The sequence below is a fragment of the Acinonyx jubatus genome, chromosome A3 (genome assembly GCF_027475565.1).
Source record: "Acinonyx jubatus isolate Ajub_Pintada_27869175 chromosome A3, VMU_Ajub_asm_v1.0, whole genome shotgun sequence".
NCBI classification, from domain to species: Eukaryota; Metazoa; Chordata; class Mammalia; order Carnivora; family Felidae; genus Acinonyx; species Acinonyx jubatus.
In genome coordinates, this window is record NC_069388.1 from 97,680,012 (window position 1) to 97,699,904 (window position 19,893).

The 19,893-nt window shown below is 46.2% G+C and overlaps 1 protein-coding gene across 13 annotated transcripts in view; it reads right to left on the minus strand.

Annotated features, from left to right (window-relative positions):
• TRABD2A (TraB domain containing 2A) overlaps positions 1-19,893 on the minus strand; it is an 81,271-nt gene that overhangs the window by 34,487 nt on the left and 26,891 nt on the right. For 5 of the 13 annotated variants that reach the window (XM_027072089.2, XM_027072087.2, XM_053200828.1 and 2 more), the window contains one exon: positions 8,804-9,364. In XM_027072089.2, the coding sequence (XP_026927890.2) occupies positions 8,804-9,364 (561 nt within the window). Of the gene's footprint in view, positions 1-8,803; positions 9,365-18,613; positions 18,939-19,893 lie in introns of those variants that run through there. The other 8 variants (XR_008289430.1, XM_027072092.2, XM_053200830.1 and 5 more) reach the window with 4 other exon arrangements.

Genomic DNA, 19,893 nt, shown 5'->3' on the forward strand with positions numbered 1-19,893 from the left:
AGACCATGCCCGTCACAATGGCTATGCTGATGCCCTGTGTGCAAGCAGGCACAAGGGTGACTCAGGGACTAGATGTCACAGGCTCCTAGGGCATTTACAGCAACTACAGCACTTTGCCCAGCTATGCATAAGAACATGAAAATATTACAGAACAGAATTGGGAAAAGAATGTAAAAAAGCAAAAGACTGATTTATCTCACAAGCACAAAAGACTGCGCATAATGTGAATTTAACATGCTGGTCTTGACACAGAAAGGCTGTATTTAATTTTTAAAGTAATTAGCATACACTCATGTTGTATCCCATTTTGGCCACGGTATCTACAAGTTCACTGCCTCGCATTGGCCTCACTGACATGTTCAGCAGTAGCCCACCTATTATCCTATAACCACTCATGAGCCCCTCCAACATGCCAGTCCAAGCACATTCCATTTCGATTATGGAAAATGCAGGAAAGTCACCCATCATTATCATGATCAGTTTCAAAGATGAGACCATCTGCTTTTATTGCGGTTTATGACTAGGCAGCAGGAACTCCCTCAGCAAATCAGACCTGTGAATCTGGCAGGTGTTAGCACTCAGTGGAACTGGGTTAGAAAACCAGAGTCTACAGCCATACCACCCTGAAGACGCCCGATCTCATCTGATCTCAGAAGCTAAGCGGGGTTGGGCTTGGTTAGTACTTAGGGGGAGAAAACAGGAAACTGGGGAGCCCAGGCCAGCCCTGCCTAGTCTCTACAAGACCCCTGGCCCTACACCAGGTTTATTCCAACAGGAAAGTGACCCCAGCGGGGCCTCTGCTTGCTGATGCACCATGGCACTCTTGCCGTGGCCTCTGGGCACAGAGACCTGTGGAGAGGCCTACAAAGTACAAAACAAGGTATCCCCAGGCTTTCCTAGGATTGGGCTATCCTAGCCCTGGCGGGTCCACACCCTCCTAAGGAATGTTGACCCTACATCCTCAGGAGGCTTTCTCAGACCAGCAAGTGCCTCCCCAGCTCATACCTCTCCTACATCCACCTGGCCCTTAATAGCCTGAGATGGAGACACATGGATGGCATCTTTCTAGAAATCTGCCCTGCCAGGGGCTGCCTCCATCACTCTGCCCTGCCTGGGACAGAGCCCCATCCTAGAGCCATGGTTTCTTCTATTAGGTAACTGATCCATCTTTTTTTTTTTTTTTTTTTTGAGAGAGAGAGAGAGAGAGAGAGAGAGAGAGAATCTTGAGCAGGCTCTACACCCAGCACAGAGCCCAACTGGGGGCTCGATCTTACAACTGTGAGATCATGACTTGGGCTGAAATCAAGATTCAGATGATTAACCAACTGAGCCATCCAGGCACCCTGTAACTGATCCACCTAAAGAGAACTTGCTCCAAAGAAGAAAAATCCCCATCTTCCCAACACCCCAAAACTGTGACTCAAGAAATGCACATTTTCATAAGACTCGAAAAGCCACTGGGCCCAAACCATTGTTTAAGGTTTCACTTTTTTTGGGGGGGGAGGGGCGGGGGGGGAAGAAAGTCTTTTTAGCAAAGCAAGTTGTTAGGGTCCTAGGGGTACAGGGCAAAAACCAGCAGTGACACGTACTACTGAAAGGGACAGCAGAAGTGACAGGTGAAAAGGGAAATATGAAATATGTTAGTGCCATCTATTGGCAAGAGTAAACAGTAACAGAAATGATTCTGTACAACAGCAATTCAGATCATTAGAATGCTTATGCATCATCTGAAGAGCACTCTGGGGTTTACAACAGACTTTTACATCCAACTAACTTCAGTATGTTGGGATACGAAAAGCTCAAAGATGCAGGCTTTACATGTGGAAGCAGAGGGCAAACCCGGACCTACGGGCTTGGCTCATATTAACTCTTGGATTCCGTGACTCAGACCCCAAACACAGATGTGGCCAGGTCCCAAGGGACAGACTCCAATGCTGAGAAGACTGGGGCTGTCCCAAATTCCCACCCCAGTCCACAGTGACATCCATTCCATCACTGGGAAGTGGGCAGAAGAACCCTGTGGTCAGACAGATTTGTTCTGGTCAGTCCCTCAAAGGAAGCAGCACCCTATGCCTACAGCTTGTGCACAGATGCCTGGTGGTGTGTGGCTGTGGAAATAGGATTTAGAAAGATCATTTCTCTAGGGAATTCTTTAAGTCGCTAATGTGAACCCACCTCTGCAGCTGGGAAGGAAGGGAGAGGACTCACATGTGAGCCCTGCATCACTAAGCCTCCGGCTGCAAGTTCAATTGCTTTCTGCACATAAGGAATGGCAGTGCAGCTGCTAACACCAAGCAGACACAAACTCTGGGTGAACGAGAACAGGCATCGTAACCTGACTCCATACTGAAAAGGGAAGCAGGCATCTGCCCTGAGATGGCAAGAGCAAATCCACGGACAGGAAGGAAGCATCCTTTCCCTTATGCCAAATCCAGATCGCTGAAGGGAACAATTAGCTCTCAGGTAGTAAGGGAGAGGTGAAGGGGGAGAAGTAGGAAAAGTAAAAGGATCTAGAACAGAGAGAGGACTTTGGTCATTTTCCACACAGAAGCTTACTAAGCATCTACTAAGGGCAGGCTATGGTGCTAAGTCCTAGGAAAACAGTGATGAATCCTGCCTCGAGAAGCTGATCGCCTGTATCATAAAGACCTCAAGTTCTGGGAAGCAACAACCAGATTACATCTTACTCTTTTCACATGGCACCATGCTCAGCAGGAAATCAATGGATGTGTTGACTAAATGAATATAGGAACGGGTGGCTTAAGAGAATAACTCCTAGTAAACTCACACCCTGGTGTTTGAAGTTTAGGGCCAGCTGGACAGGGATAAGTCTATAGATAGAGGAACAAAGAAAGCCATAAGATCAAGACATCACTGAAGGTTGCTAAGAGAACAGATCTTAAAAGTCCTTATCACAAGAAAAAAAGGTTTGTAACTATGTACGATGACAGATGTTAATTAGATTTATTGTGATCGTTTCACAGTGCTTACAAACATTGAATCATTATGTCATACATCTGAAACTAATGTTACATGTCAATTACATCTCAATTTTTTAAAAAATCAGACAAAAAGAAGATCTTAATAAAACTCAAAAACTGCTTCCACTAATAACAAGTGCTTCTGATAAAATTCTAGTAAAACAGAAATCCAAGGACATTTCATTCACATCAGAAAGACTAATCAACTACCAGCATCATATTTAATGGTGAAATAGTAAAGCCATTCTCCTTCAAGTTAGAGAAAGAAAGAATGCCCTTTTTTATTACTACTACCTAATGCTGTCCTAGGTATCCTAACCAACACATCAAGGCAAGAAAAAGAAATGAGACCAACTACAGAAAGGTGGAGACAAAATAATTATTTATCAATTCTATTTCTGGTCACTATGAAAGCAAGAGGATCAACTACCATTGTTAGAATACACGATTTCAACTCAGTAGTTAAACTGATATAAAACTTAGTAACCAGATAGAAAATATATTGCAAAGAGAGTCTTTACACCAGCAAAATTTTTATTAAACATAATGCATAAACTTATGACTTGGGCAAAATCTAAATCAAGAATTCTACAAAATAAGAAAAGATTAAAATATAATCAGATAAATGGAAAGGATAGCATGTCCACGGATTAGTTGACTTAACATGAGGAAAAATGTCAGTTCTTCCCATATTGATCTGGAAGTTAAAAAATCATAATCGAAATGATTTTAAAAATCATTAAAGAAAGTGACATCATTTTCAAATATTTAAATCCAGTCACTAAGAATGTGTTACTGATACAGAAACAAGCAAACAGATCCATGGAACAAAATAGAAAGTGCAGAAACAGAAGGTACGTGCATATGTGCGTGGGTACGTGTGTACGTATGTGTCTGCATTGATACGCTAAAAACACAGAGCATCACAAGTTAATAGAAAAAAGCTGACCCCAGGCCAGTTACACTAGAAGGGGCAGCCATAGGCATTTAGAAGCTCCCCAGTGTCAAGTCCTGACTAGGTATGCAGGCAAAGGAACAGCCATGGGACCCATCATAGGCAGCATGGCCTCCAAGTGGATCAGCCTCAGACACACTCATCCAGAATCAGTCTGGATCAACGCTGTCCAACAGAAAGATAGTGTGAACCACATATCTAATTTTAAATTTTCCAGCAGCTGCATTAAAAAAGAAATACTTTACATCCAAAGTAGTATCATCTCAGCCTGTAATCAATAGAAAAAGTTATTCATTCTTTAGCCATACTTAGTCTTCAGAATCTGTTACATATCTTCCACTCAACTGACATCTCAATTTGGACACTAAATTTTCATCAAAAACACTTGATCTGTAGTTCATTTTCATAAAATTTATAGTCGAGAAAGGAGATCCACATGCCCAAGTTGTTCCAAACACAATTATTAGAACAATAATTGAATCAATTATCAGTTTTTAAACTTTAATTCACTTCCTCAGTCACAGACATATTTCAAGTGCTCAAAAGTGAGCCTCGTGTGGCCAGTTGTTAATGAGTTAGACAATGGAAGTCCAGAATCCTCCACTGCGACTCCAAACCCCAGAGTCTCACACTGACCACCACACCTGTTGGAGACTCAAAGTCACCATGACCTTCCACATTTCTGGAATCAAACCCAAATTCCTCCATCTGTTAGCTATGTAATCATGGGCAAGTCTCTTAATCCCACTAAACTTCAGTTTTCTCATCTATAAAACAAGGATGACACTACCCATCCTGTAAAGTTCTGAAGATTAAATGCAATATTACCAATGAGGCCTGGCTCACAGAAGGCATTGCATGTTGGTTCTCTCCCTCTATATCTGTATAGTATTTATGATTTTCCAATTTACTGTTTTATTTGCTTCTGACAACGGGATGGGAGGGCAAATATTATTATCCCCATTTAAAGATGAGAAAACAAAGTTCAGAGAAGTTAAGGGGCAGCATAAAGTCACATGCTGGTGATGGTGCAGGAATTCTCACCCCAGCACATCTGGCTCTGGGTTCACTGCTTCTCCCACAGAACAGCGCTCCAGCCTCAGCCATGCCTCAATCTCCAGCTGCCTCTACCCTACAATCCAAGAGGAGGGTGGGAGCTCTGAAGCCGAGGCCCACAGGGCTCCTCCCAAGCCTCAAGGAAGACCCGCTCTCCTCTGCATCTTCCTGGCAGCTGGTTGGAGAGGTAGCTCAGGAGCCTGCGGGCCTGGCCGTCTCCCCCTCTCACCTTGTAGTCAGGCACCAACGTCCTTCTTCAGAGCTACAAAGAACAAGGAGGAAGGAACCAACCACTCCTCAAATGGGGCAGAAGAAATGGAACAAGGGAATGAGTTAGGCTCGTCTTCTATCAAATTGAATGCAGATGATCTTACTGTTCTCTGGACTTTCTGAGAAGGGAGACTCCAGCAGGCTCCACCCCAAAGCCTCTGCTGGAAATCTTCAATTTCACACAGAAGCGAGAATGAACAATGGACAACTAACTACACACAGCAACCAACATGGTGAATCACAAGGGTATTGCTAAGCGAAAGAAGCCAAGCCCTCTAAAGGAAGCATACTGCGTAATTCCATGTATGTGAAATTCTGAAACAGTCAAACTAATTTATGCTCAAGGACTTTCAGAACAATGGTTCTGGGACTGGTTGGGGGTGTGTGGGGGAGGAGTAGACATCAGGGTCAAGGGGCTTCAGGGGAGCCAGTGCTGCTATTTCCCGCCCTGGCCCTGAGTGCTGGGCACATGACTGTGTTTGTGAAAATCCAGCATGTGCACTTTTCTGTATAGTTATGCTGCAGGAAAAACTTGATACTAACTTTCTGGGGTGATGGAAATGTTCAATAAATCGATCTGAGTGGTGGATATAGGTATATGTCAAGTGTCATTGATCTGTTCACTAAGGTTGTATTTTACTGTTTATAAATGAAACACAGGAAGTTACACACCCCCCAACCCAAAAAAAAAAAAGTTTTAGGAATGTCATAATTTTTCCTCCTATCCTCCTAAATTTAAACAACTTTAACCTCACTAGCTTAACCTTAAGTTCTTATAAAAAAATTAGTTTATAAATACTAAATACGTACATGAACGTTAAGAAGGTGTTATGAAATCAAAATGACTCTAGTACATAACTACAGGCCCTAAAATATCTCTCAAATGTATTATCTTAAGAGATGGTGCTACACACCTTCCCTCAAAGATACCTTTGAGGGTATCTTGAGATATATTATCTGCCAAGCAGATATATATTTACTGCCAAGCCTTTTCCCCTCCCAGTTTGAAGTTTGAAAGAGGGCTTAAGCCCAAGCAAAAATGGTCATAGACTTGTATGGTCAAAATCAATAAGACTTTAGATCAAAGCACTATCCTTCTACAAAACATTGTATTAAGTTCAGACATTGGGCGCCTAGATGGCTTGGTTGGTTAAGCATCCGAATTTTGATATCGGCTCAGGTCATGATCTCATGGTTGGTGAGGTTGACCCCTTGTCTGGCTCTCCACTGACATCATGGAACCTGCTTGGGATTCTCTCTCTCTTTCTTTCTCTCTCTGTCTCTCTCTCTCTCCCTCGCAGTTCTTTGCCCCTCCTCTGCTCACACTCTCCCTCTCTCAAAATAAATAATAGGGCTCCTGGGTGGCTCAGTCAGTTAAGCATCTGACTTCGGCTCAGGTTATGATCTCGCGGTTTGGGAGTTCCAGCCCCACATCAGGCTCTGTGCTGACAGCTCGGAGCCTGGAGTCTGCTTCGGATTCTGTGTCTCCTCTCTCTGCCTCTCCCCTACTTGTGCTCTGTCTCTCTCTATCAAAAATAAATAAATGTAAAAAAAATTAAAATAAATAAATAAACTTTTTAAAAGTTGTTTATTTATTTTGAGGGGAGAGAAAGCATGAGAAGGGGAGTAGCAGAGAGAGAGGAGACAGTGAGAATCCCAAGCAGGCTTCACACTGTCAGCATGGAGCCCAATGTGGGGCTCGAACTCACCAACCAGGAGATCATGACCTGAGCTGAATTCTGATGCTTAACCAACGGAGCCACCCAGGCACCCCCAAAATAAATAAATAAACTTTTAAAATAATAATAAATGCAATCATTGAAAAAGTTAGAATATCAGCTTCTTAGGTTTCCAAAATAATGTGAGAAAACTCCCCCAGGAGATAGATGCAGACAATTACTGGTCCCTTATCTTGTCTATAAATCTCAGTGTGCCAAACAAATACTATATTTTAGTACCTGAGTATTTTTTAATATATACTCTTAGCAAGGTAAGTTAAATTCCCTACAAATTTTATTATCAATTCAGGAACACTATTTTTAGGCTGTTGAATGTCCTTAAGTTCTTTAAGTAACAACCCAAGTTCAGCATTTCAAGATCTGCTAAGACCTAGATCTGCTAAGTCCTTTTATTCTGAGGACCAACATCCCAAGGCCAACCACTGAGAATATCTGCAAAACAAGAATACTTATTTCAATATGGTCAATAATATTGTAACAACTTTGTATGGTCACATGGTAGCCATATTTATTGGGGTGAACATTTAGTAATATATATAATTGTCGAATCACTATGTTGTATACCTGAAACTAATGTAATACTATATGTCAACTATACTTCAATTAAAAAAATTTTTAAAGTAAAAAATACTTATTTCATATTGCAAAATTCTCATTTGTCCCCAGAAGTATCTAATCTGCTATAAAACATCAACAACAAATTTCACCAAAACGATTAAACAATGGCACTTTAATAAAGTGCTACTTGTCTTATGAGAAATGAAGAACTTCTTGAATATGAACCTAAATTCCAATGTCCTGAGGGAGGGGCTATAAATGACAGAAAACAGGAATATAACTCTGCCTTACAAAAGGAATACCCTGGGGGGAGGGTCCTGAACACGGACAGCAATGATCTCAAAGGGACCAATGTGACCCAAAACAGCCATGCCCAGTATTATTTTCAAACCAGGCCATACCCTGTGATAGTCAGTCTGACATTCACATTGTCCACATACTCTCAATGCGGCTTCTTTTTAAAAAACAAATAAATAAGGATGGATTTTTTAGGGGCACTTGGGTGGCTCGAGCCCCGCATCAGACTCTGCACTGACAGTACAGAGCCTGCTTGGGATTCTCTCTCTCTCTCTCTCACACACACACACACTAAAAATAAACTTTAAAAAAATAGATTTTTTTTAAGTTTATTTATTTTGAGAGGGGGGAGGGGCAGAGAGAGAGGGAGAGAGACAATCCCAAGTAGGCTCCACACTGTGAGTGCAGAGCCCCATACAGGACTCGAACTCACAGATCACAAGATCATGGCCTGAGCTGAAATTAAGAGTCAGGTGCTTACCTGACTGAGCCACCCAGGTGCCCCTCAAGGCAGCTTCTTTTTTTTTTTTTTTTTAAATAATTTATTGTCAAATTGGCTAGCATACAGTGTATACGGTGTGCTCTTGGTTTTGGGGGTAGATTCCCGTGATTCGTTGCTTACATACAACACCCAGGGCTCATCCCAACATGGGCCCTCCTCAATGCCCATCAAAGCAGTTTCTTAATGAATGACCTGAATTAAAACAAGTGACAAAGGTATGTCAATACTTTTTGGGATGACAAGAAAAAAAACCCCTCTTCTCTCTCAGTAACACACACACAAATGATATAACTGACTCTATGGCTTATTTTTTAATACTCTGAATAACATTCTTGAGCAAAGACAAGTTTCAGATCAACTGTCCTTCTGAACCATCTCCTATATTATAAGTCAGTGAACTCACACACAATCAAATGCCAAGTCCTTCTTGCAAAGAGAGTCTTACCTGTGAAAAGTTCAGCCCATTCAGTGGATGGCACTGCTCTTCCACCTTTTCCACAGCCCCAGTCTGTTTCCTCAGCCGCTCAGCCTCCTGGGCAAGGTACAGGTCTAAGACAGGCACCCCACGGGACTTAATGTCCACTTCGGTCAGGGAGTTGACCATGAGCATCACCCAGACGGGCCTCTTCCGCTCCCAGTTCCCCGCGATGGCGTTGAAGAGGTAGTCCGCATAGAGCCCCTTGCCACGCTGGTCTGGGGTCATCCACGAGGGCATCATGAGCTTGACGTACTCTAGGTGGCGCTTGAGGCGGCAGTAGATGTCCCTGGGGAGCACGTCCTGGAGGTTCTCGCCGTGCGGCAGCATCTGACAGCTGGTGAGGGCCGAGATAGTGTAGGGGTCCGTGAGGTCCAGCTCAAAGTACACAATGCTGCTCTGCTGAAAAGCCTCCTTGGAGTTGTCCGGGATAAAGTCCCAAACCCGGGTGTATGGAACGTGGATCGTGCCAAAGAAGTAAGATGGCGGATCTCGCTTTATGGTCCACAAAAAGGAATTCAATTCACTCTGCTGAAGGGAAAAGAAAGACCATTAAGTCATGATATGTAGAGTCAGAAAGCTGAGAGGAGAAAACGAACGGGAGAGACAAGTCACACTGAGAGAGGAAAATGATCAAAGTATGATTTAGACTTTGGAGTCCAGGTAGATTCACCTGCCAGCAGCAGGAGTCCTCGATGCAGCCTTTTCCCTTTGTTCCCCCAAAGTGTTGATTAAAGTCGAAAAAGCAATAGCAGTCTTTACGTTTGCCCTAGCAATGAACGGGGCAGGAGATAAGGCGGGGACTCTCAAGGGATTCTGATGACACAGCTGGTACCGATGAGGGGACACCTGAGGAGACACTGTTGCCTCCCGGACAGGCAGACTGATTGTGTCTGCTTCTTCAGATCTCAAGTCCAACATTCCCAAAAGCAGTGGCTCTCCACGGCTGCCCATTCTCTCCCAGTGGTTTTCCAGGCTGAGCATCGTGCCCTTTGCCCCTGAGTAGCTCAGTTTCAACAGCAGGCATTTAGGAAGTGTCTGTTTAGTAACAGACCCTGGACAAAGAAGGGCACAGGGCAGCCCTCGAGGACTTCAAGTCGTAAGGTCAGATATGAAGTGAATCATGAACCAAGCAACCCAGAAATGTGAAAATCCGGGTTTACAGAAAAGAAATGGAATACATTCCCTTTACAAAGGGCTTTAATTTCAGCAGTCTTTTAAGTACGATGTTCTCCTGTACTGTGGAGTTTCAGCTCACAATCAGTTTTTGTTATTGTCACCGTTATGTTCTACAAAGTCATCACAAACACTGAAGTACCAAACAATGAAGCACTGCTCCTAGGAGAAATCCAAGGGTTAGGTTCCTACAAGCCTCTGGTCACAAAATGTTCATCGACAGATAAATGCATAACCTTGTTTTTTATATGTGCTCTGTTGAAAAGCACCTTATTTAATACATGTTGCTGATTCACTGACATTGAATTCACAGCCAACAGCATGACAACTCATGCCTGAACGAAGCTCATCTAACACATACATTTTCTCCCTGAGGCACGTCACAGCCTCCTTGTGCTTAGGAACACTCGATACTATCTATGCCTGGTTATTTTAAACAGAGAGATCGCCACAAAAATGCAAAAAAAAAAAAAAATGTAGCATTAAGTAGATCACCAAAAGGACACTTACTCACTCGTTACTTGTTTGAGAACTGAAACAGAGCACTGTATCAATTTATTCCACCTCAGCTGGCAATGTGTGCATCAGGCACATGTCTGCCCACGAAAGTGCCACAGGCATTGGGGTTATTGATCAATTTTAGAAAGTAGCCTAATTCACAAGTGTGAAATCTGCAAACAATGAGGATCAGGTGTGTTTGCATTTGTATGTTCATTGTTGAAGCTACAGCAACTTGTCTTCAAATGATATGTTACACAGAATCTCAAAAACTAAGACAGATGAGAGCTGGTTGATGCAGGGGCCCCATTCCCCATTCTCACAGTCTTCAACCTCTTCTCCTCCCGTTCCCCTGCCACCTTCTGACCATCCAGAAGGAAGAGGTGGACAGGTAAACACAAGGCCTGGGGATGAGATAATGGGCGGGGGGCAGGGAAGATCAGTAGCAAATGAGCTCACAGCTCTGGATAAAGGCGATTGGCTATAAGCAGCCTGAGCCACATGGGAATAGGCCCGGTGCTCCAGAATGGGCTTTTCAAAAGCAACTAGAAATCCCGAGTTTAAATAAAATATTCCAATTGGAAAATGGAACCTCCATTTTCTTATACACCATGCAAGCCAAACAGAACATATCTCACTAGTCCCCAGCCTGTGACCTTGTTTTTCGTTAAGTATTTAAATTGCGGGGTGCCTGGGTGGCTCAGTCGGTTAGGCATCCAACTTTGGCTCTAGTCACAATCTCATGGTTCGTGAGTTCAGGCCCCCCATTGAGCTCTCTGCTGTCAGTGAGGGGCCCACTTTGGATCCTCTGTCTTCCTCTCTCTGCCCCCCCCCCCCCGCTGTGCTTTCTCTCTCTATCTCTCAAAAATAAATAAACATTAAAAAGAATTTTTTTAAGTATTTAAGTTACAGTTCTACTCCCACACCCACCTTTTTAAAAACACACAAATGGGTGAAAGAAGCCTAAATTCTGCTTCTATTTCAGCTACCCCACCGAGATTTTTAAAAGCCACTTCATTTCTCTGTACCTCAATTTCTTCATCTTTAGGAGTTAGATAACAGTACTTGTCATAGGTTATGGGAATAAACAAACTAGGCAGGTAATTGTTAAGTGAATGAAGAAATGAGAGAAAGAATGTATTTCTAATACCTGTTAATGATTGAATTAATATTAGGAGAGGAATCGTGTCCAGGGTCTCCAGCCAACCCTCAGGCATCTGCTTATGGAGTAACGAATGTCCCAGGGTTATTTAAGCAAATCAAAAAGCCAAATGGAAACTCTACATCTAAAACAATGGCTGCCAAAACTAATTAAGCAGTCCAGTGTCTCACTGTTAGAATCACATCAAGCCGGTAGAAAAACACTGGTTAACTAGATGCTAATCAAAAGCTAAGACTGACAGTTATGGCTTTGGTTCATTTAAAATGGGTAACAAAGGGCACCTGGGTGGCTCAGTTGGCTGAACATCCAACTCTTGATTTCAGCTCAGGTCACGATCCCAGGGTTGTAGGATCAAGCCCCAAGTCGAGCCCTGTATTGAACCCCACATTGGGCTATGAGCTGAACGTGAAACCTGCTTCTTCCTCTCTGTCTCCCTCTGCCCCTCTCCCTGGCTTGTGCTCGCTCTCTCTCTCTCTCTCTCTCTCAAATAAAAAAAAATTGATAACAAAATAATTACCTATAAATGTAACTGCTTTGGTAGAGGCAGCCTTCCAGGTAGAGGTTTAGTTTGGAGTTTGGTTTATTTGTTCACTTTATTGGGAAGAGACGATAACTGAAGGGCCCTGAATGGTGATATGTCTGGGCACCACAAACCTATACAATGGATCTGCTCACACAAGTTACAGCGCCTCCCAAAGGACGTACACCCACTTTCCAACCAGGAGACACAGTCAAGAGCTAAAATGTTATTATTAAAACCATGGACACCTAACTCATTTTCATCTGCTAGGAGCTTTTGATATTAAATAAATATATTCCCAGGAAAATCCAGTCCATACTGCAAGATCACGGCTAAGTGGAAGGCAGAGTGGAAGGCGTGGTTTCATTTTGGTTTGGTTTTGCTTTGTTTTTACCCACTGCCTTTAGTCTCCCTAAAGTCTCATCCTACCTCAAAATACCTACACTTCTCTTTAAACAAAATCTATTCAACTATATGTATCCATTTTTATTTATTTATTTATTTATTTATTTATTTATTTATTTATTGCTGCCTTTTCAATTAGTACTAGTCTAGAAATAGAGTTGCTGTATGATCTTTTTGCTGAAAACAGCTCATATTTAAAAAACAAACAGGGTGTCTGGGTGGCTCAGTCAGTTAAGCGGCTGACTTTGGCTCAGGTCATGATCTCGCGGTCCGTGAGTTCGAGCCCCGCGTCGGGCTCTGTGCTAACAGCTCAGAACCTGGAGCCTGCTTCCAATTCTGTGCTTCCCTCTCTCTCTGCCCCTCCCATGCTCATGCTCCGTCTCTTTCTGTCTCTCAATAATAAATAAATGTCAAAAAATTTTTTAATAAATAAATAAACATTAAAAAAAATTAAAAGCAAACAAACAAGACTCAGGTGCTGGCATCCAGCCATGTAATAACAGTAAGGACACTAAGAACAGCAGCTGTTATCACATATTCACTGTGCGCCAGAGACGATCTAAGCATTGCATATGAATGCTCCTACGACATGCGTTCAACGTGCACACGTTCCACAATTCTTTAGGCTGTGCTTATACATGCCAGCCACTGTTGTAGGCATGAGGCACTGGGGCATTCTAGGGCACTAGAAATACAATGGTGAGTGAAAAACAGGTACCCACCTCGGGCATGTCCATGATATCTGTTGTGGAGAACATGAGCAGGGAGTACTGGCGGAGGAGATATTCAGTCTTAAATACGGTGATCAGAAAATCACTGGATGGGGGCACCTGGGTGGCTCAGTCAGTTACGCCTCCAATGCTTGCTTTCAGCTCAGGTCACGGTCTCATGGTTTCATGAGTTCGAGCCCCACATCGGGCTCTGTGCTAACAGCATGGAGCCTGCTTGGGATTCTCTCTCTCCCTCTTTCTCTGCCCCTCTCTCGCTCATGTGCATGCTTCCTCTCTCTCTCTCTCTCTCTCTCTCTCTCTCTCTCTCTCTCTCTAAATAAACAAAATCACTGAACATCTGGTAGGAGATTTATCTTGCTGTGAAAGAGGTAAGAGTGCAAATCAGGGGGATATCTATCTGAGAGAAGAGCCTTCCGTCCAAGAGGAGGGAACAGCAGTGCAAAGGCCCTGAAGCAGAAGGGTGTTAGTGAGGACATCATCAGAACTGCAGCAGGATGAAGGAAAAGGAAAGCAGGAGGAGAGGTCAGAGTGGTGAGCAAGGCCAGGCCACACCAGAGCTAGGGCAGGTGTTTGTGAGAGGGGCAGTGTGAGCTGATCCTGAACAGGGTCACCCTGGCGACCGTGACGAACAGACTAGAGAGGGATGAGGGCAAATGAAAGAAAGTCAGTCAGGAAGTTACCAAAACAATCCAAGCATGAGAACACAGCGGTTGTGACAGAACTGAGATGTGATCATGTTCTGGATATAGTCTGGAAGCTAGAGCTAATGGGACTTGCTGATGAATTGGTTAATGCAAAGGACAAAGTTGCCATCAACCAAGATAGAGGAGAGAGCAGATGAAATGGGATCAGAGGGGAAGGTTAGAAGTCTGGCTTGGGCTCTGCTGAGTCGAGATGTGAAGCAGACAACCAAGTGGGGAGGTCGAGCTGGTAGACGGATGCATGAATCTGGACTTTGGGAGAGGCCTGCGTCAGAGGTTAAAAACAAGGTACTGTCACCATTTAAATGTGTTATTTAAAGCCATGGGACTGAATGAGATCTCCAAGGAGCCTAGTGTAATTTAGGAGGGAAAAGGTCTAGAAATAATCTAACCTTGCGAAGTCAAGGGAAAGAAGAGCAGCCAGCAAAAGAGAATGAGAGATGTGGTCATTGAGGTCGCTGGCAAATCAAGAGTAGGAAGCCAACCAAAGACAGTGCTTCAAGGACGACAATGTAAGCAAGGGGTTCAGTGTGGCTGATGAGCCAAATGAGTCAAGGCTTTGAGAACTGGTCTCTGGATGGAACAACACTGAAGACACTGGGGCTGAAGCAAGAACAATTTAGTGGCACGGTGGGGACGAAAGCCTGCCCATTCAGGAGCAAATGGGAAGAAAGGCACTAAGAAGATACGCAACTAATTAAGATGCTAGCCGTTGCCACGTGCAGAAACCAAGCCCTTGAGAGGTTTATGATGATACCCAAGGTCCCGCAGTGGCTAAGTGGATTTGAAGCCAGGCAGACTGGGTCCTGAGCCCTGGGTCTGGAACATCACATTATGTGACCTTAACATGCAATACACTTTACTTGGTCTCCTAGTTTCTTTCTCTATGAATACCCTAGTAGGTGCACAGCTGCACAGGAGTGCTCCCTGACTCGGAATCTACAGAGGCTCTGTCCAGCTCCCCTTCCCTAGCCTCAGGACCTGCCCAAATAGATCCACACCAACGTTTTTAAATCCTCAGACTGCCACCTTTCCCCATCCTGTCTTTTCAAAGTAACACATGGGCGGTGGGGGGGGGGGGGGGGGGGCGGGGAGGGACTTTTCCACTTTTTCAAGCCAGGGGTTTTAAAGTGTTCTGAAGGAAATGCTCCTCATCTTGTAGAGCTCCCTCAACAAATAGAGTTCTGTTCTGACCAAGTAGGCACTGTCTCTCCCATTCTGCACCAGCAACCATCCCCGATGACCACTGACAGTGCCCTACCAGGCAGGCCTTGGGTAGAACACAAACTCAAAGAAAAGACTTCAGGGCTTACGGCCAAGGAGCTCTCACATTGCCTTTGCCCACCAGCCCCCAGGCCGCCGCACCGGTCATATGGGTGCCACTGCCCTGGTCCCCCTTATACTGACACCCTCAGGGGTAGGGCTGTCTTGTCTCCACAACAGAAAAAGAACAAAATTGTTCTACTACATCATTTCAACATAATTGTGGCCACCATGTGCTACCAGATGGATGAAGCCATGTGATTTAACACTATGATTCAATAGAATAAAAACACTATCAACATGTCCCTTCTAAACCTAAAAGAAAAAGGCATGGGTGGCCATGGATGACAGACACAAGAAGCTACAAGTTCTGTCCGTTGAATCATTGGAGATTTTTTTAAATTTTTTTAACATTTATTTATTTTTGAGACAGAGAGAGACAGAGCAGGAACAGAGGAGGGGCAGAGAGGGAGGGAGACACAGAATCTGAAACAGGCTCCAGGCTCTGAGCTGTCAGCACAGAGCCCGACGCGGGGCTCGAACTCACGGACGGCAAGATCATGACCTGAGCCGAGGTCGGCCGCTTAACCGACTGAGCCACCCAGGTGCCCCGAATCACTGGAGATTTTAACACACACATCTGTAATCCATGCAGTGAAACAAAGGAGCACAGTGACAACTTATGTCACGTGGGCTAAGTCCCTTAGGGCTGCACCCCTCAGCTAGCTCCTCCCGTCCCAGCCTCCCTCGACCTGTGGTGACGGCACTTTTCCTAAAGTACACTTCAGCAGACCAGCTAGAATGGATACCAAAGTGAGTCAGTTGGCTCCAGGTGACACTTTTCATCCGAGAAATATTTATTGAGCGTCTACGGTGGCCAGGCACTCTTCTAAGCACTGGGGATGCAGCAGCAAAACAAACAGACAAAAATTCCAACCCCGATGAAGATTACAGGGGCTAGGGGAGCCGCAGCAAACACATTTTTATCAGTTGAGTGCTACAATGAGAAATAAAGCAGGAAAGGCAGGCAAGAGGGCAGGTGGGTCAGGGATTTGACATAATCATTCATAGATAATCAGGAAGGGTCTCTGTGAAAGAATTTGAGCAAAGATCAGGTGGAAGTACGGGAAGAAGCATGTTACAGGCCAGTGTGGAAGATCTCTCTATAATGATTGACGAAAGTTGAAACCAGCTCTCAGGACACAAAATGCTACCTAGTGGGTTAGAGGCTGGATTCCAGAGCTTTACTCTACAATCTCAAGACCACAACCTCCTGGGGCACCCACCCACAGTGCCCTCTCCAGAGCACAGGTCAAGCATACGGCCCTGCCACTGACTGACCTGACCTTGGCACCGGATAACACCGCTTGCTCCCAGAATAGTTCAGAGATTTTCAAAATGTGGTCCTGGGACCTGTAGGTGTCCGCAAAGCCCTTCTTTTTTTTTTTTTTTTTTTCAACGTTTTTTATTTATTTTTGGGACAGAGAGAGACAGAGCATGAACGGGGGAGGGGCAGAGAGAGAGGGAGACACAGAAACGGAAACAGGCTCCAGGCTCTGAGCCATCAGCCCAGAGCCTGACGCGGGGCTCGAACCCACGGACCGCGAGATCGTGACCTGGCTGAAGTCGGACGCTTAACCGACTGCGCCACCCAGGCGCCCCCACAAAGCCCTTCAAAGCAGTCTGTAAAGTCAGAACTTTTTAAATAATAATAATAAGGTATTTTCCTCTCTCGCTGTCATTCTCTCACAGGTGTGCACATAGAATTTTCTAGAGGCTACAGGTGTGTCCAACGTCACTGCTGTGACTGTTAATGGCACGTGTGCTTATGTATTCCTGTGTCTCACTAAAGTGTCCGTCAACCCACATACATAAAGGGCTCTTTGGAGTCCTTAGTACTTTTTTAAAACGTGGAGGGGTGCTGAGACCAAAAAGTTGGAGAACTGAGAGAATAAAAAGGCCATGAGGACAAGTTCAAGAGTCAAGAGAAACAGAGACTTTATCACGACTCACTCGTCACACTACAATTTGGAGTGGATTTTGTAAAAGTGAAAAACGTTTGCTTTCGTAGGAGAGGATGGCTTTTGCTTTGTATACACGAGCGCCGCTGCCACAACGCAAGAGTTGGAAACTCTCCCTGGTGCCGACGACCCTCTCCAGCCACCACGCCTCCTGCTTGCCGGAGGGAAAGCTGGGAAGGATGGATGCCTTAAGGAAATCAGTGTGGCTCCCCGGTCAGCCCCCTGCACCAGGAAGCCTCAGTTAGGTCACCCTCTCCTTTCCTGTGGTTAGGGCGATGAATAAAATTACCACTAGCCAGAGGTGACACAGCCCCGGATGCTGCGCAGGTGTCACCGAAGGTGGGGCGACCCTGGTGTCCAAGGGCGCACAGACCACCCGAAGGACGGGTCTAGGATCACCTCCCCGGCTCCGGGGACCCAGCAATCAGACCCACCAATACAAACTCACAAAATTCAACCGCCACGGAGCTCAGAAAAAGAACTTCAGAACGACAGAAAATTTCGAGCATAAGAAAACTGATCAGGAGAAGAAAACCTTGGTCTCGAAAGAGGGCCAGGCTCGCAGACGCTAGACCTGTCCGATTTCTGCTCGGCTTCTGCTCCCATAGGGTGAGGTTGACCGGGGCAGGTCACTGGGACTCCCTCGGCTGGGTTCCGCTCACCTGCAAAACGCCCCTGAGAATGTCTAAGGAAGCGCCCGTGCGTGAACGCGAGGCTGTCAGATGTGGCTACCTCGCGAATGCGCTCTGTGACCTGGGGCACAAATGTCCCTCTCTGAGCCTCAATTTCCCAGATCGGTAAAACAAGGGGGATGGCTTCAGCTCCCCCCAATCCCTTCTAACTCAGGCACTGACTCTACGAAGGTTAAAGCAAGCAGCTGCAGGGCGCTCTTAACCATTTCGGTAAGAGCAGGAGAAATTAAACGCTAAGGATGAGAAGGCAGAACAAACTTGCAAAGTAAATGTGCCAAAGTCCCTCCTGCACCGCTCGGTCTTAGCGGACTCATCCACCCAAGGTCCCCGAACGCCCGCGAAGCAAGGCTGGAGAGACCCGGGACACCCCGCCAGGACTCCCTTCGGCTGCACTGACCAATGGCGAGAGCTGGGGACAGGGTCTCACGCGGCCGAGGGACTGCGCCCCCTCCAGAGAGGGGACCCCGGGGTGCGGCGGGACGCGCCAGCAAAAAGGCGCGGACGGGGGAGGTGGCTCCGGATCCGAGGGCTCGGTGCTTCGCAGGCTTGGGAAGGTAACCACCCAGGGGAGGTGCGGGGAAGCCGCCTCGCCCGCGCCCGACGCGCCCTACCTGGGGCTTGAGCTCGCAGTTGGCTGAGGCAGGCGCGCCGCGCCGCGGGGCTGCGCCCGTGGGCAGAAGGCAGAGGGTCTGCAGCAGGAACCAGCCCCAGGGACTCATCCTCCCCACGGCGGCTCGGAGGCCCCGCACGCGGAGGGACAGAGTGAGGCAGCGGTGGCCGCCCCGCCCGTTAGCCGGCGGCCGCGGAGCTGCGGACTAGCCGCGCGCCCACCATGGCGCTCGGGGCTCGGGGGACGGGGGGCGCTCGCCGGCAGCCCCGCGCCTCTCGTCTGCTCCGTCTGCAGTTCGCGCGGCCGCCTCCGGGCGGGGCTCGGGGAGCGGGCGGCGGCGGCGGCCACGTGGGGCCGGGCCCTGACCTCCCACCCCCCACCCCGCCGCCCCTCCGCCCCGCGCGGAGACAGCCTCGGGAGCCGGGTCCAGGCTTCTCCCGCCCAAACCCTGGCGGGGCCGCAGGCCACCTCGTGAGCCGGCCAGAACGGGAAAGTGAAGTCCCAGCACTGTCTTCCAACCTCCCACCAGATCCCACTGGCTCCTACCCTTACCTCTGTATTTATGCTGCCAGTTCTGAGAGTGGCTCTTGATTGCAAGAGACAGACCAAAGAAACAAATGACAGGCTATTTTTCAAAGGAAAGCTCATTTAAACAAAAGAAATCGCCTACAAGTTTTGTCTGTTAAAAGAGGGGAATAGTCTGTGTGTGCATACACTTAAAATCTGGGACCACAAAAGCCAGCACTCCATTAGCTGTCGTCTTAAGGGGGTTGGGGAATAATATTAAGGATGTGAACACCAAACTCAAAGGACTCCTTCAAAGGTTAAGTGAGGACATTTATGGAAAGCATCTTGTTTGGTACACATAGGAGGCCTGCAAAACGGACTTGCTCCCTTTCTGCCCCTAAAGCCTTATTCACAGCATTGAGCCTTCAGGAAGAAAAAATTATCAAAGCCACTAGCTCAGCCACTGTGCCCAGCCTCTGCCACCTCCCATCCAAGCCCTTGAGTGCACTTTACCAACCTTTAGGTACAGCCCAGACTGCCGCGTGATCACTGAGTGGTGTAGCAGGGGTTCTTAATTGTTAAGTCCCTGTCCATTTTGAGACTCTGATGGAAACTGTGAGCCATAAGGTAATGAGGAGACGCAGAGGCCCAGATTTACACGCAATGGGGGGGGAGTTTTCTGAGCCTCAGACGCCCATTTGCAATACTCCAGTAAAGAGTATTTTAGAAGCCACGTTTTTCCAGCTTTGATTTCACAGACGTTTAGGCTTCAGG